The sequence below is a fragment of the Heptranchias perlo genome, chromosome 10 (assembly GCF_035084215.1).
Source record: "Heptranchias perlo isolate sHepPer1 chromosome 10, sHepPer1.hap1, whole genome shotgun sequence".
In the NCBI taxonomy this organism is placed as follows: Eukaryota; Metazoa; Chordata; class Chondrichthyes; order Hexanchiformes; family Hexanchidae; genus Heptranchias; species Heptranchias perlo.
In genome coordinates, this window is record NC_090334.1 from 84,672,807 (window position 1) to 84,689,453 (window position 16,647).

The 16,647-nt window shown below is 46.7% G+C and overlaps 1 protein-coding gene across 1 annotated transcript in view; it reads right to left on the bottom strand.

Annotated features, from left to right (window-relative positions):
- The window catches only part of LOC137326752 (cholesterol 24-hydroxylase-like), a 59,201-nt gene that overhangs the window by 3,433 nt on the left and 39,121 nt on the right, over positions 1-16,647 (bottom strand). The window contains exons 12-13 of the mRNA XM_067992133.1: positions 16,428-16,538; positions 6,180-6,268 (exon numbers count right to left, since the gene is read on the bottom strand). Of these exons, the coding sequence (XP_067848234.1) occupies positions 6,180-6,268; positions 16,428-16,538 (200 nt within the window). The remainder of the gene's footprint in view (positions 1-6,179; positions 6,269-16,427; positions 16,539-16,647) is intronic.

Consider the following 16,647-nt stretch of genomic DNA (forward strand, 5'->3'; position numbering starts at 1 on the left):
TCAGCAAATATCCCCATTTCTGACCTGATGATGGAGGGAAGGTCATTGATGAAGCAGCTGAAGATGGTTGGGCCTAGGACACTGCCCTGAGGAACTCCTGCAGCAATGCCCTGGGGCTGAGATGATTGGCCTCCAACAACCACTACCATCTTCCTTTGTGCTAGGTATGACTCCAGCCACTGGAGAGTTTTCCCCCTGATTCCCATTGACTTCAATTTTACGAGGGCTCCTTGGTGCCACACTCGGTCAGATGTTGCCTTGATGTCAAGGGCATCACAGTGTGTAACACAGTGAGGATCTAAACGGCTGATCTCAACCATACTAGAGAACTGTGGCAGAAGCCACCTCCTTCCCATTACCTCCCCTCTGCCCCTGAAGGCCCTGCCCGCTGCTGGGTGCAGCCCCCCTTCACCATCTGATCACAATATGATAGAATTTTGCATTCAGTTTGAGGGAGAGAAGAGTGAGTCTCAGACTAATGTTTAAAATTAAATAAGGGCAATTATGAGGGCAGGAAGACAGAGCTGGCTAAAGTGAGCTGGGAACTTAGGTTAAGGGATAGGTCAGTAGCGATGCAGTGGCAGGCATTTAATGAGATATTTCATAACACTCAGCAAAGATACATTCCAGTGAGAAAGAAAGACTCGAGGGGAAGGACGTACCATCCATGGCTAACTGAGGAAATTAGAGATAGTGTCAAATTGAAAGAAAAAGCATACAATTCCGTGAAGATTAGTGGCAGGTTAGGAGATCGGACAGAATATAAAAAACAGCAAAGAATGACTAGAAGAATAATAAGGAGGGAGAAATTAGAGTACGAGAGAAAGCTAGCTAGAAATATAAAAACAGATAGGAAGAGTTTCTACAGGTATTTAAAAAGGAAAAGAGTAAGTAAAGTGAGCATTGGTCCTCTAGAGAGTGAGTCTGGGGAATTAATAATGGAGAATAAGGAAATGGCGGATGAATTGAACTGATATTTTGCATCCGTCTTCACTGTAGAGGATACAAATAACATGCCAGAAATAATTGTGAATCAAGAGGTGAAAGGGAGGGAGGAACTTAAAACATTTACAATCACCAGGGAAAGGGTTCTGAAAAAATTATTAGAACTAAAAGCTGACAAGTCCCCAGGTCCTGACAGACTTCATCCTAGGGTGTTAAAAGAAGTGGCTGCAGAGATAGTAGATGCATTGGTATTAATTTTCCAAAATTCCCTAGATTCTGGAAGGGTCCCATCAGATTGGAAAATAGTGAATGTAATTCCTCTATTCAAGAAAGGAGGGAGACAGAAAGCAGGAAACTACAGGCCAGTTAGCTTAACATCTGTCATAGGGAAAATGCTAGAATCTATTATTAAGGAGGTTTATAGCAGGGCACTTAGAAAATCTCAATGCAATCAGGCAGAGTCAACACGGCTTTGTGAAAGAGAAATCATGTTTGACTAATTTATTAGAGTTCTTTGAGGAAGTAACAAGCAACGTGGATAAAGGGGATCCTGTGGATGTGGTGGACTTGGATTTCCAGAAGGCTTTTGACAAGGTGCCACATCAAAGGCTACGACACAAAATAAGAGCTCATGGTGTAGGGGGTAACATATTAGCATGGATAAAGGATTGGTTAGCTAACAGGAAACAGAGAGTAGGCATAAATGGGTCATTTTCAGGTTGGCAAGATGTAACGAGTGGAGTGCCACAGGGATTAGTGCTTGGGCCTCAACTATTTACAATCTATATCAATGACTTGGATGAAGGGACCGAATGTATGGTTGCTAAATTTGCTGATGACACAAAGGTAGGTAGGAAAGTAAGTTGTGAAGAGGACATAAGGAGTCTGCAAAGGGATATACATAGGTTAAGTGAGTGGGCAAAAATTTGTCAGATGGAGTATAATGTGGGAAAATGTGAACTTGTCCACTTTGGCAGAAGGAATAGAAAAGCAGTATATTATTTAAATAGAGAGAGATTACAGAACTCTGAGGTACAGAGGGATCTGGGTGTCCTAGTACATGATTCACAAAAAGTTAGTATGCAGATACAGCAAGTGTTCAGGAAGGCAAATGGAATGTTGTCATTTATTGCAAGGGGAATGGAATATAAAAGTAGAGATGTTTTGCTACAGTTGTACAGGGCATTGGTGAGACCACATCTAGAATACTGTGTGCAGTTTTGACCTCCTTATTTAAGAAAGGACACAATTGCTTTGGAGGCGGTTCAGAGAAGGTTCACTCGACTGATTCCTGGGATGAGAGGGTTATCTTATGAGGAAAGGTTGGACAAGTTGGGCCTGTATACACTGGAGTTTAGAAGAATGAGAGGTGATCTTATTGAAATATATAAGATCCTGAGGGGACTAGAAGGGGTAGATGCTGAGGGGATGTTTCCCTTTGTGGGAGAGTCTAGAACGAGGGGACACAGTTTAAAAATAAGGGGTCTCCCATTTAAGACGGAGATGAGGAGAATTTTTTTCTCGCAGAGGGTCGTGAGTCTGTGGAACTCCCTTCCCCAGAGAGCGATGGAGGCAGGGTCATTGAATATTTTTAAGGCTGAGTTAGAGAGATTCCTGATTAACAAGGGAGCCAAAGGTTACAGTAGGTAGACGGGAAAGTAGGGTTGAGGTCACAATCAGATCAGCCATGATATTATCAAATGGCAGAGCAGGCTCGAGGGGCCGAATGGCCGACTCCTGCTCTTAATTCGTTTGTTCGTATGTTCATACAACAGTGACCACACTTCAAAAAATACTTCATTGGCTGTAAAGCGCTTTGGGACGTCCTGAGGTCAAGAAAGGTGCGATAGAAATGGGAGTTCTTTCTTCCTTTCACCCTGGCAACTTATGAAATTGAATTCAATAAATCTGTTGTTTTGCGTAAAATCCAACTGGTTCACTGATATCCTTCAGGGAAGGGAACCTCCTGCCCTTACCTGGTCTGGCCTGTATGTGACTCCAATCCCACAGTATGGGTTTGACTAAATTGCGCTTTGAAGTGACCTCAGCCACATGGTTGAAGTAGGCCCATCACTACCTGAGAGCATCTAGTGATGGGGTTAAACGTGGCCTTATCAGCATAGAATCATAGAAGTTACAACATGGAAACAGGCCCTTCGGCCCAACATGTCCATGTCGCCCAGTTTATACCACTAAGCTAGTCCCAATTGCCTGCACTTGGCCCATATCCCTCTATACCCATCTTACCCATGTAACTGTCCAAATGCTTTTTAAAAGACAAAATTGTACCCGCCTCTACTATTGCCTCTGGCAGCTCGTTCCAGACACTCACCACCCTTTGAGTGAAAAAATTGCCCCTCTGGACCCTTTTGTATCTCTCCCCTCTCACCTTAAATCTATGCCCCCTCGTTATAGACTCCCCTACCTTTGGGAAAAGATTTTGACTATCGACCTTATCTATGTCCCTCATTATTTTATAGACTTCGATAAGATCACCCCTAAACCTCCTACTCTCCAGGGAAAAAAGTCTCAGTCTATCCAACCTCTCCCTATAAGTCAAACCATCAAGTCCCGGTAGCATCCTAGTAAATCTTTTCTGCACTCTTTCTAGTTTAATAATATCCTTTCTATAATAGGGTGACCAGAACTGAACACAGTATTCCAAGTGTGGCCTTACTAATGTCTTGCACAACTTCAACAAGACATCCCAACTCCTGTATTCAATGTTCTGACCAATGAAACCAAGCATGCTGAATGCCTTCTTCACCACCCTATCCACCTGTGACTCCACTTTCAAGCAGCTATGAACCTGTACTCCTAAATCTCTTTGTTCTATAACTCTCCCCAATGCCCTACCATTAACGGAGTAGGTCCTGGCCCGATTCGATCTACCAAAATGCATCACCTCACATTTATCTAAATTAAACTCCATCTGCCATTCATCGGCCCACTGGCCCAATTTATCAAGATCCCGTTGCAATCCTAGATAACCTTCTTCACTGTCCACAATGCCACCAATCTTGGTGTCATCTGCAAACTTACTAACCATGCCTCCTAAATTCTCATCCAAATCATTAATATAAATAACAAATAACAGCGGACCCAGCACCGATCCCTGAGGCACACCGCTGGACACAGGCCTCCAGTTTGAAAAACAACCCTCTACAACCACCCTCTGTCTTCTGTCGTCAAGCCAATTTTGTATCCAATTGGCTACCTCACCTTGGATCCCGTGAGATTTAACCTTATGTAACAACCTACCATGCGGTACCTTGTCAAAGGCTTTGCTAAAGTCCATGTAGACCACGTCTACTGCACAGCCCTCATCTATCTTCTTGGTTACCCCTTCAAAAAACTCAATCAAATTCGTGAGTCATGATTTTCCACTCACAAAACCATGCTGACTGTTCCGAATCAGTCCCTGCCTCTCCAAATTCCTGTAGATCCTGTCTCTCAGAATACCCTCTAACAACTTACCCACTACAGATGTCAGGCTCACCGGTCTGTAGTTCCCAGGCTTTTCCCTGCCGCCCTTCTTAAACAAAGGCACAACATTTGCTACCCTCCAATCTTCAGGCACCTCACCTGTAGCTGTCGATGATTCAAATATCTCTGCTAGGGGACCCGCAATTTCCTCCCTAACCTCCCATAACGTCCTGGGATACATTTCATCAGGTCCCGGAGATTTATCTACCTTGATGCGCGTTAAGTCTTCCAGCACCTCCCTCTCTGTAATATGTACACTCCTCAAGACATCACTATTTATTTCCCCAAGTTCCCCAACATCCATGCCTTTCTCAACCGTAAATACCGATGTGAAATATTCATTTCGGATCTCACCCACCTCTTGTGGTTCCGCACATAGATGACCTTGTTGATCCTTAAGAGGCCCTACTCTCTCCCTAGTTACTCTTTTGCCCTTTATGTATTTGTAGAAGCTCTTTGGATTCTCCTTTGCCTTATCTGCCAAAGCAATCTCATGTCCCCTTTTTGCCCTCCTGATTTCTCTCTTAACTCTACTCCGGCAATCTCTATACTCTTCAAGGGATCCACTTGATCCCAGCTGCCTATGCATGTCATATGCCTCCTTCTTTTTTTTGACGAGGGCCACAATCTCCCGAGTCATCCAAGGTTCCCTACTTCTACCAGCCTTGCCCTTCACTTTATAAGGAATGTGCTTACCCTGAACCCTGGTTAACACACTTTTGAAAGCCTCCTGCTTACCAGACGTCCCTTTGCCTGCCAACAGACTCTCCCAATCAACTTCTGAAAGTTCCTGTCTAATACCATCAAAATTGGCCTTGCCCCAATTTAGAATTTTAACTTTTGGGCCAGACCTATCATTCTCCATAGCTATCTTAAAACTAATGGAATTATGATCACTGGTCCCAAAGTGATCCCTCACTAACACTTCTGTCACCTGCCCTTCCTTATTTCCCAAGAGGAGGTCAAGTTTTGCCCCCTCTCTCGTCGGGCCATCCACATACTGAATGAGAAATTCCTCCTGAATACACTCAACAAATTTCTCTCCATCCAAGCCCCTAATGCTATGGCTGTCCCAGTCAATGTTGGGAAAGTTAAAGTCCCCTACTATTACCACCCTATTTTTCTTGCAGCTGTCTGTAATCTCCTTACATATTTGCTCCTCAATTTCCCGTTGACTATTTGGGGGTCTGTAGTACAATCCTATCAAAGTGATCTCTCCCTTCTTATTTTTCAGTTCTACCCATATAGACTCAGTGGCGAACCGTCGGATATATCCCCTCTCACTACTGCCATGATGTTCTCCCTAATCAAGAACGCAACTCCCCCTCCTCTCTTACCTCCTGCTCTATCTTTCCTATAGCATCTGTACCCTGGAACATTGAGCTGCCAGTCCTGCCCCTCCCTTAGCCATGTTTCAGTAATAGCTATAACATCCCAGTCCCATGTACCCATCCATGCCCTGAGTTCATCTACCTTGCCCATCAGACTTCTTGCATTGAAATAAATGCATCAACCACAACCCGAGAACAAACCGTTAGCGTGGTCTGATTTATTTCCCCCTTCTAGCCCAGGGGTTTCCCCCTAATCGATGCCCAGGTCGAGATCAGTTAACTCAGCACAGACAGGGATGGAACCAGGGACCAGTCCGGCCTAGTTTGAATGGTTGAGTGCTACTCTGGGCAGTCTGTTTACCCCCGAACCGTCCAGAGAGATGAAGGAAGGGAGACAGATAGATAGGGAGCACTTACTTTGGAGCATTTGGGTTGAATCGTTCAGGGTCAAAGGTCAGGGGGTCATCAAAAAACTTGGCCATTCGGCCCATGATGTATGTGCTGAACTGGAAATAAAGACATGCCGTTAGTGAAAGGCCTAAAAAAACTGTTTCCAACCAATTTAACTCAATTTAAATCCACCACATCAGGATTTAGGATAATACGAGTAAAAACTAACTGTGGGACGTCCTCGAGTCAGGCAACTGTTACTCTAAACAGCTCCACTCCACAGATCCCAATGATAAAGAGCAGTTGTGCTCCAGTGCGTGTAGCACACTCATAGTGTGTGCAAACAGGAAGAAACCAGGACTCAGAACAACAGGTTAATCCGAGTCCATCGATGTGCTCACAAATTGGCTCTTCCGGAGTTCTGTCTGACTGCAGTGACTGGAGATATGGTTGAAAGGAGGAAACTTAAGGTGAGCTATTAAATCAAGGGCTTTAAGCAAAAAAAAAGCCTTCCAGCCAAGTGCCAACATTGGGACAATGGCTTTCCAAGCAGGAGACCCCCCCCGACAGGATAGTCATCCAGGTAAACAGATCTGTCTCCGTTTCAAGCAGCAGACTGGCTCCATTGTCCAAGGAACTGATCAAACCAAATTTGTCCTGACATCGTCTGTCAGCATCTAATAAATATAAACAGAGGTGAGCTATCTAGTAAAGTAAACAGCTGCACTCCAGGCAAAGTCTGCACATTTGACCCATTAAACACATAAAACACAGGCAATGGAAATCCCTTCCACAAAGCAATTAGCAAAAACCAGTTTACTTCTGTCGATGATATGTAATTCAACAGAACCATGTTACAGAACTGTGTCACAGAGCTGTATTACAGAGCCATGTTACAGAGCCGTGTCACAGAGCCGTGTTACAGAGCTGTGTCACAGAGCCGTGTTATAGAGCCGTGTCACAGAGTCATGTCACAGAGCTGTATTACAGAGCCGTGTCACAGAGCCGTGTCACAGAGCCGTGTTATAGAGCCGTGTCACAGAGCCGTGTTATAGAGCCGTGTCACAGAGTCATGTCACAGAGCCGTGTCACAGAGCCGTGTCACAGAGCTGTGTTATAGAGCCGTGTCACAGAGTCATGTCACAGAGCTGTATTACAGAGCCGTGTCACAGAGCCGTGTTATAGAGCCGTGTCACAGAGTCATGTCACAGAGCTGTATTACAGAGCCGTGTCACAGAGCCGTGTCACAGAGCCGTGTTATAGAGCCGTGTCACAGAGCCGTGTTATAGAGCCGTGTCACAGAGCCGTGTTATAGAGCCGTGTCACAGAGTCATGTCACAGAGCCGTGTTACAGAGCCGTGTCACAGAGCTGTGTTATAGAGCCGTGTCACAGAGTCATGTCACAGAGCCGTGTTACAGAGCCGTGTCACAGAGCCGTGTTATAGAGCCGTGTCACAGAGTCATGTCACAGAGCCATGTTACAGAGCTGTGTTATAGAGCCGTGTTATAGAGCCGTGTCACAGAGTCATGTCACAGAGCCGTGTTACAGAGCCGTGTCACAGAGCCGTGTTACAGAGCCGTGTCACAGAGCTGTGTTATAGAGCCGTGTCACAGAGCCGTGTCACAGATTATAGAGCCGTGTCACAGAGCCGTGTTACAGAGCTGTGTCACAGAGCTGTGTTACAGAGCCGTGTCACAGAGTCCTGTCACAGAGCCGTGTTACAGAGCTGTGTCACAGAGCATAAGAGCATAAGAAATAGGAGCAGGAGTAGGCCATACAGCCCCTCGAGCCCGCTCCGCCACTCAACAAGACCATGGCTGATCCCCGATCCCCATATACCTTGACTCCCCTCGAGTCCAAAAATCCGCTGATCTCAGTCCCGAATACACTCAACGACCGAGCATCCACAGCCCTCTGGGGCAGAAAATCCCAAGCATTCACGACCATCTGAGTGAAGAAATTCCTCCCCATCTCAGTCCCAAATGTCCGACCCCCCATCCCGAGACTATGTACCCTAGCTCCAGTCTCCCCAGCCAGGGAAAACATCCCCCCAGCACCCACCCTATCAAGCCCTCCTAGAATCCTGCATGTTTCAATGAGATCTCCCCTCACCCTTCCAAACTCCTGAGAGCGCAAGCCCATTCCACTCAATCTTTCCTCATAGGACAAACCCCCCATCCCAGGATCAATCTAGTGAACCCTCGCTGCACTGCCCCAAAGACAAGTACATCCTTCCTCAGGCAAGGAGACAAAATCTGCACACAGTACTCCAGGTGTAGTCCCACCAAAGCCCCGTACAATTGCAGCAAGACCTCCCCACTCCTGAGCTCCAACCCCCCCGCAATAAAGGCCTACACATCACCTGCCCTCCCAATTGCCTGCTGCACCCGCATGCCAACCCTCCGTGTCCCATGTACAAGGACACCTAATTTGGGATTAGAGTAGACAGGGCTGATGGCCGGCGCGGACATGATGGGCCGAAGGGCCTCTATCCGTGCTGTATAACTCTATGACTCTATGACTCTATGACTCTAAATTCCTCTGAACACCAACATTTATCAGTCCCTCACCATTCAAAAAACACTACGCCTCTCTATTTCTCCCACCAAAGTGAACAACTTCACACTTCCCCACACCACGCTCCATCTGGCATCCTCCTGCCCACCCATCCAACCCGTCGACATCCCCCTGCAGACCCTGTGTCCGCCTCACAGCTTACTCTCCCACCCAGCCCTGCATCATCAGCAAACTTGGATACACCACTGTGTTATAGAGCCGTGTCACAGAGCCGTGTCATTGAGCTGTGTCACAGAGCTGTGTTACAGAGCTGTGTCACAGAGTCCTGTCACAGAGCCGTGTTACAGAGCTGTGTCACAGAGCTGTGTTATAGAGCCATGTCACAGAGCTGTGTCACAGAGTCATGTCACAGAGTCGTGTCACAGAGCTGTGTCACAGAGCTGTGTTAGAGCCGTGTTACAGAGCCGTCTCACAGAGCCATGTTTCAAAGCCATGTTACAGAGCTGCGTTACAGAGCCATGTCACAGAGCTGCGTTACAGAGTGGTGTCACAGATCTGTGTCACAGAGCTGTGTTACAGAGCCATGTTACAGAACCGAGTTACAGAGCCCTGTCATAGTGCTGTGTCACAGAGCCTTGTTACAGAGCTGTGTTACAGAGCTGCGTAACAGATCCCTGTCACAGAACCTTGTTACAGAGCTGTGTTACAGAGCCCTGTCACAGAGCCTTGTTACACAGAGGTGTTACAGAGCGCTGTCATAGTGCCGTGTCAGAGAGCTCTGTCACAGAGCCGTGTTACAGAGCGGTGTTACAGAGCGGTGCCATAGTGCTGTGTCACAGAGCCCTGTCACAGAACCGTGTCACAGAGCCTTGTTACAGAGCTGTGTTACAGAACTGCATTACAGAGCCGTGTTACAGAGCCTTGTTAAACAGCTGTGTTACAGAGCTGCATTACAGAGCCGTGTCATAAATCCATGTCACAGAACTGTGTTACAGAGCCATGCCACAGAGCCATGTCCTAGAGCTGCGTTACAGAGCTGTGTTACAGATCCCTGTCACAGAGCCTTGTTACAGAGCCCTGTCACAGAGCTGTGTTACAGAGCCATGTTGCAGAGCTGTGACACAGTGCCTTGTCACAGAGCTGTGTTACAGAGCCGTATTACAGAGCCTTGTTACAGAGCTGTGTTACAGAGCTGTGTTACAGCGCCGTGTCACTGTGCTGTGTTACAGAGCTGCGTTACAGAGTCATGTCACAGAGCTGTATTACAGAGCTATGTCACAGAGCCATGTCACAGAGCTGTATCACAGAGCTGCGCTACAGAGCCGTGTCATAGAGCCGTGTTACAGAGACATGTCACAGAGCCTTGTTACAGAGTTGCATTACAGAGCCGTGTCACAGAGCTGTGTCACACAGCCTTGTTACAGAGCCGTGTCACAGAGCTGTGTCACACAGCCTTGTTACAGAGCCGTGTCACAGAGCCTTGTTACAGAGCTGTGTTACAGAGCTGCATTATAGAGCCATGTTACAGAGCTGCGTTACAGAGCCGTGTCACAGAGTTGTGTTACAGAATCATGTTACAGAGCTGCATTACAGAGTCCTGCCACAGATCCGTGTCACAGAGCTGTGCTACAGAGCTGTATCACAGAGCTGTGTAACAGAGTTGGGTTACAGAGCCGTGTTACAGAGCAGGGTTACAGAGCTGTGTTACAGAGTTGTGTTACAGAATTGTATTACAGGGCAGGGTTACAGAGCTGTGTTACAGAGTTGTGTTACAGAACTGTGTTACAGAGCAGGGTTACAGAGTCATGTTACAGAGTTGTGTTACAGAACCGTGTTACAGAGCAGGGTTACAGAGTTGTGTTACAGAGCTGTGTTACAGAGTCATGTTACAGAGCAGGGATACAGAGCCGTGTTACAGAGTTGTGTTACAGAACTGTGTTACAGGGCAGGGTTACAGAGCTGTGTTACAGAATTGTGTTACAGAGTCATGTTACAGAGCAGGGTTACAGAGTCGTGTTACAGAGTCATGTTACAGAGTCATAGAGTCATAGAGTTATACAGCACGGGTAGAGGCCCTTCGGCCCATCGTGTCCGCGCCGGCCATCAAGCCCTGTCTAATCTAATCCCATATTCCAGCATTTGGTCCGTAACCTTGTATGCTATGGCATTTCAAGTGCTCATCCAAATGCTTCTTGAATGTTGTGAGGGTTCCTGCCTCCACAACCCTTTCAGGCAGTGAGTTCCAGACTCCAACCACCCTCTGGGTGAACAAGTTCTTTCTCAAATCCCCTCTAAACCTCTCGCCTTTTACCTTGAATCTATGTCCCCTTGTTATAGAAACCTCAACGAAGGGAAAAAGCTCCTTAGTATCCATCCTATCTGTGCCCCTCATAATTTTGTACACCTCAATCATGTCCCCCCTCAGCCTCCTCTGCTCCAAGGAAAACAAACCCAATCTTCCCAGTCTCTCTTCATAGCTGAAGCGCTCCAGCCCTGGTAACATCCTGGTGAATCTCCTCTGCATCCTCTCCAAAGCGATCACATCCTTCCTGTAGTGTGGCGACCAGAACTGCACACAGTACTCCAGCTGTGGCCTAACCAGTGTTTTATACAGCTCCATCATAACCTCCTTGCTCTTATATTCTATGCCTCGGCTAATAAAGGCAAGTATCCCATATGCCTTACTTACCACCTTATCTACCTGTTCCGCCGCCTTCAGGGATCTGTGAACTTGCACACCAAGATCCCTCTGACCCTCTGTCTTGCCTAGGGTCCTCCCATTCATTGTGTATTCCCTTGCCTTGTTAGTCTCTCCAAAGTGCATCACCTCGCACTTTTCCGGGTTAAATTCCATTTGCCACTGTTCCGCCCATCTGACCAACCCATCTATATCGTCCTGCAGACTGAGGCTATCCTCCTCGCTATTTACCACCCTACCAATTTTTGTATCATCAGCGAACTTACTGATCATACCTTTTACATTCATATCCAAGTCATTAATGTAGACCACAAACAGCAAGGGACCCAGCACCGATCCCTGTGGTACCCCACTGGCCACAGGCTTCCAGTCACAAAAACAACCTTCGACCATCACCCTCTGCCTTCTGCCACTAAGCCAGTTTTGTATCCAAAGTGCCAAGGCACCCTGGATTCCATGGGCTCGTACCTTCTTGACCAGTCTCCTGTGGGGGACTTTATCGAAGGCCTTACTGAAATCCATGTATACCACAGCCACTGCGTTACCCTCATCCACACGCCTAGTCACCCCCTCAAAAAATTCAATCAAATTAGTCAGACATGATCTTCCCTTGACAAAGCCATGTTGACTATCCCTGATTAATCCTTGCTTCTCCAAGTGGAGACTAATTTTGTCCTTCAGAATTTTTTCCAATAATTTTCCTACCACTGATGTTAGGCTCACTGGCCTGTAGTTATCCGGTTTTTCCCTACTCCCCTTCTTGAATAATGGTATTACATTAGCGGTTCTCCAGTCCTCTGGCACATCCCCTGTGGCCAGAGAGGTTCTGAATATATGTGTTAGAGCCCCCGCAATCTCCTCCTTTGCCTCACACAGTAGCCTGGGATACATTTCGTCCGGGCCTGGGGATTTATCCATTTTTAGGCCTGCTAAAACCTCCAATACCTCCTCCCGCTCGATGTTAATATGTTCGAGTATATCACAGTCCCCCTGCCGTATTTCTATGTCAACATCGTCCTTCTCCATCGTGAAAACAGATGCAAAAAATTCATTTAGAACCCCTCCTACATCTGCCGGCTCCACACACAGATTGCCATTTTTGTCCCTAGTGGGCCCTATTTTTTCCCTAGTTATCCTCTTACCCTTAATATACTTATAAAACATCTTAGGATTTTCCTTTATTTTGCTCGCCAGTGTTATTTCATGGCCCCTCCTTGATCTCCTAATTTCTTTTTTAAGTATCCCCCTGCACTTTTTGTACTCCTCCAGGGCTTCCTCCGTCTTTAGCCTTTTGTATCTGCCAAAAGCCCTCCTTTTTTTCCTAATCCATTCTCGTATATCCCCGGACATCCAAGGTTCCCTGGAGTTCTTGTTACAGAGCTGTGTTACAGAGCCGTGTTACAGAGTTGTGTTACAGAACCGTGTTACAGGGCAGGGTTACAGAGCTGTGTTACAGAATTGTGTTACAGAGTCATGTTACAGAGCAGGGTTACAGAGCCGTGTTACAGAGTTGTGTTACAGAACTGTGTTACAGAGCAGGGTTACAGAGTTGTGTTACAGAACCGTGTTACAGAGCAGGGTTACAGAGCTGTGTTACAGAATTGTGTTACAGAGTCATGTTACAGAGCAGGGTTACAGAGCCGTGTTACAGAGTCATGTTACAGAGCAGGGTTACAGAGCCGTGTTACAGAGTTGTGTTACAGAGCCGTGTTACAGAGTTGTGTTACAGAACTGTGTTGCAAGCTCTCAGGTGAAAATAACTGAGAAAATTTGACAGAGCAGCAGCCATAACTTCCATTTTAAATATCCCAGTGCATTGGCCTCACTATAATTTAAATGAAAGGATACAACAAGAAAATTTACAACTCAAAACAGGACAAATCGATGTTTCTGTCACACTGCCCTCAGCAGAACTCCACACGTGTGCACTTTACCTGGCTCCAAGCCACATTGATAGATCAATTATGAATCCCTATCTTTCTTTGCCATTGTTAACTCTATATGTGAGAGTGGAAGCTGCACTGTCCCTTTCTCCAGCTGGTGAGAAAAAGCTCACAGTCCATTCTACCATTGAACCTGATTCCAGGAAGGAGACAATGTCTGCAAGTTCATTGCAGCAAGCAATCTTTCGTGTTTCAAATTCTACAGATGATTAACAGCCTTACTCAATTGTGATAACAGTTTTTTGATTTCCTTTTCATCATTTTGAACTTCAAAAGTAACGGGATGTATAACTGCCCTTATAGATGCAATTTCCTTTTGCAGCTCATGTACACAATATCCTAGAATATACCCAGAATATACCCACCCACTGAAACCCCTTCCACAGTCTATTATCGACTTTAACCCGACTATCTAATTTCCTTCTGCATCTTAAATACAATCTACCCTATCACGGACTCTACCCAACCATTTAACCTTCCACAGCCCATGTACACTCTCCCCTATGATGGACTCTACCCACCCATTTAATCTTCCACAGCCTATGTACACTCTACGTTATCACGGACTCTACCCACTCATTTAATCTCCTTCCACAGCCTATGTCCACTCTACCCTATCATAAGAACATAAAAATATAAGAAATAGGAGCAGGATTAGGCCATACGACATTGCTGCAGGGCATTGCTGCAGGAGTTCCTCAGGGCAGTGTCCTCGGCCCAACCATCTTCAGCTGCTTCATCAATGACCTTCCCTCCATCATAAGATCAGAAATGGGGATGTTCGCTGATGACTGCACAGTGTTCAGTTCCATTCGCAACACCTCAGATAACGAAGCAGTCTGTGCCCACATGCAGCAAGACCTGGACAACATCCAGGCTTGGGCTGATAAGTGGTAAGTAACATTCGCGCCAGACAAGTGCCAGGCAATGACCATCTCTAACAAAAGAGAGTCTAACCACCTCCCCTTGACATTCAATGGCATTACCATCACTGAATCCCCCACCATCAACATCCTGGGGGTCACCATTGACCAGAAACTTAACTGGACCAGCCACATAAATATTGTGGCTACAAGAGCAGGTCGGCATGGTGTGTGACTTGGAGGGGAACGTGCAGGTGGTTTTGTTCCCATGTGCCTGCTGCTCTTGTCCTTCTAGGTGGTAGAGGTCATGGGTTTGGAAGGTGCTGTCAAAAAAGTCTTGGCGAGTTGCTGCAGTGCATCCTGTGGATGGTACACACTGCAGCCACGGTGCGCCGGTGGTGAAGGGAGTGAATGTTTAGGGTGGTGGATGGGGTGCCAATCAAGCGGGCTGCTTTGTCCTGGATGGTGTCGAGCTTCTGGAGTGTTGTTGGAGTTGCACTCATCCAGGCAAGTGGAGAGTATTCAATCACACTCCTGACTTGTGCCTTGTAGATGGTAGAAAGACTTTGGGGAATCAGGAGATGAGTCACTCGCCGCAGAATACCCAGCCTCTGATCTGCTACAATATTTATGTGGCTGGTACAGTTAAGTTTCTGGTCAATTTTCCACATTGTCGGGTAGATGCCAGTGTTGTAGCTGTACTGGAACAGCTTGGCTAGAGGTGCTGCTAGTTCTGGAGCACAAGTCTTCAGCACTACAGCCGGGATGTTGTTGGGGCCCATAGCCTTTGCTGTATCCAGTGCGCTCAGCCGTTTCTTGATATCACGTGGAGTGAATCGAATTGGCTGAAGATTGGCTTCTGTGATGGTGGGGATATCAGGAGGAGGCCGAGATAGATCATCCACTCGGCACTTCTGGCTGAAGATGGTTGCAAACGCTTCAGCCTTGTCTTTTGCACTCATGTGCTGGACTCCACCATCATTGAGGATGGGGATGTTTGCAGAGCCTCCTCCTCCCGTTAGTTGTTTAATTGTCCACCACTATTCACGACTGGATGTGTCAGGACTGCAGAGCTTTGATCTGATCCGTTGGTTGTGGAATCGCTTAGCTCTGTCTATAGCATGTTGCTCCCGCTGTTTAGCAAGCATGTAGTCCTGAGTTGTAGCTTCACCAGGTTGGCACCTCATTTTTAGGTATGCCTGGTGCTGCTCCTGGCATGCTCTTCTACACTCCTCATTGAACCAGGGTTGATCCCCTGGTTTGTTGGTAATGGTAGAGTGAGGAATGTGCTGGGACATGAGGTTACAGATTGTGCTGGAATACAATTCTGCTGCTGCCGATGGCCCACAGTGGCTCATGGATGCCCAGTTTTGAGCTGCTAGATCTGTTCTGAATCTATCCCATTTAGCACGGTGGTAGTGCCACACAACACGTTGGATGGTGTCCTCAGTGCGAAGACGGAACTTCGTCTCCATAAGGACTGTGCGGTGGTCACTCCTATCAATACTGTCATGGACAGATGCATCTGTGACAGGTGGATTGGTGAGGACGAGGTCAAGTAAGTTTTTCCCTCGTGTTGGTTCGCTCACCACCTGCCGCAGGTCCAGTCTGGTAGCTATGCCCTTCAGGACTCGGCCAGCTCGGTCAGTAGTGGTGCTACCGAGCCACTCTTGGTGATGGACATTGAAGTCCCCCACCCAGAGTACATAAAACCATGCCGCCTCTGCCTAATCATACTATGATTTTCTAAGTGCCCCGTTACTACATCCTTAATAATGGATTCCAGCATTTTCCCTACTACTGACGTCAGGCTAACTGGCCTGTAGTTACCTGTTTTCTCTCTCCCTCCTTTCTTGAACGACTCTACCTACCCATTCAATCTTCTTCCATGGCCCATGTACGCTCTCCCCTATCATGGACTCTACCCACCCATTTAATCTCCTCCCACAGTCCATGTACACTCTCCCCTATCACGGACTCTACCCACCCATTTAATCTCCTTCCACAGTCCATGTACACTCTCCCCTATCATGGACTCTACCCACCCATTTAATCTCCTCCCACAGTCCATGTACACTCTCCCCTATCACGGACTCTACCCACCCATTTAATCTCCTCCCACAGTCCATGTACACTCTCCCCTATCATGGACGCTACCCCACCCATATAATCTCCCTGTAGAAATATTCCCTGATCTCCACCAGTGTTCAAGGATAAATACTGTTCCACTAAATATATAATTCAACAACTTACAAGAAGAGAAGTTCCCGCTGGGATCTTAATCCCTTCAATGACTATGTCCTCTGGCAGCCAACGACTTGTTCCAGGTCCTGGTGGGTAAATTCGAAGAATCTCCTTCAAAACCTGTGAAAATCAAAACCCACAAAAAATGTTATTAGATTATTATTGTGATCACCTTCACTGTTATAAGAATAATTAGGAGTGAGGCACTGGATGATGTAGTGGATCATAT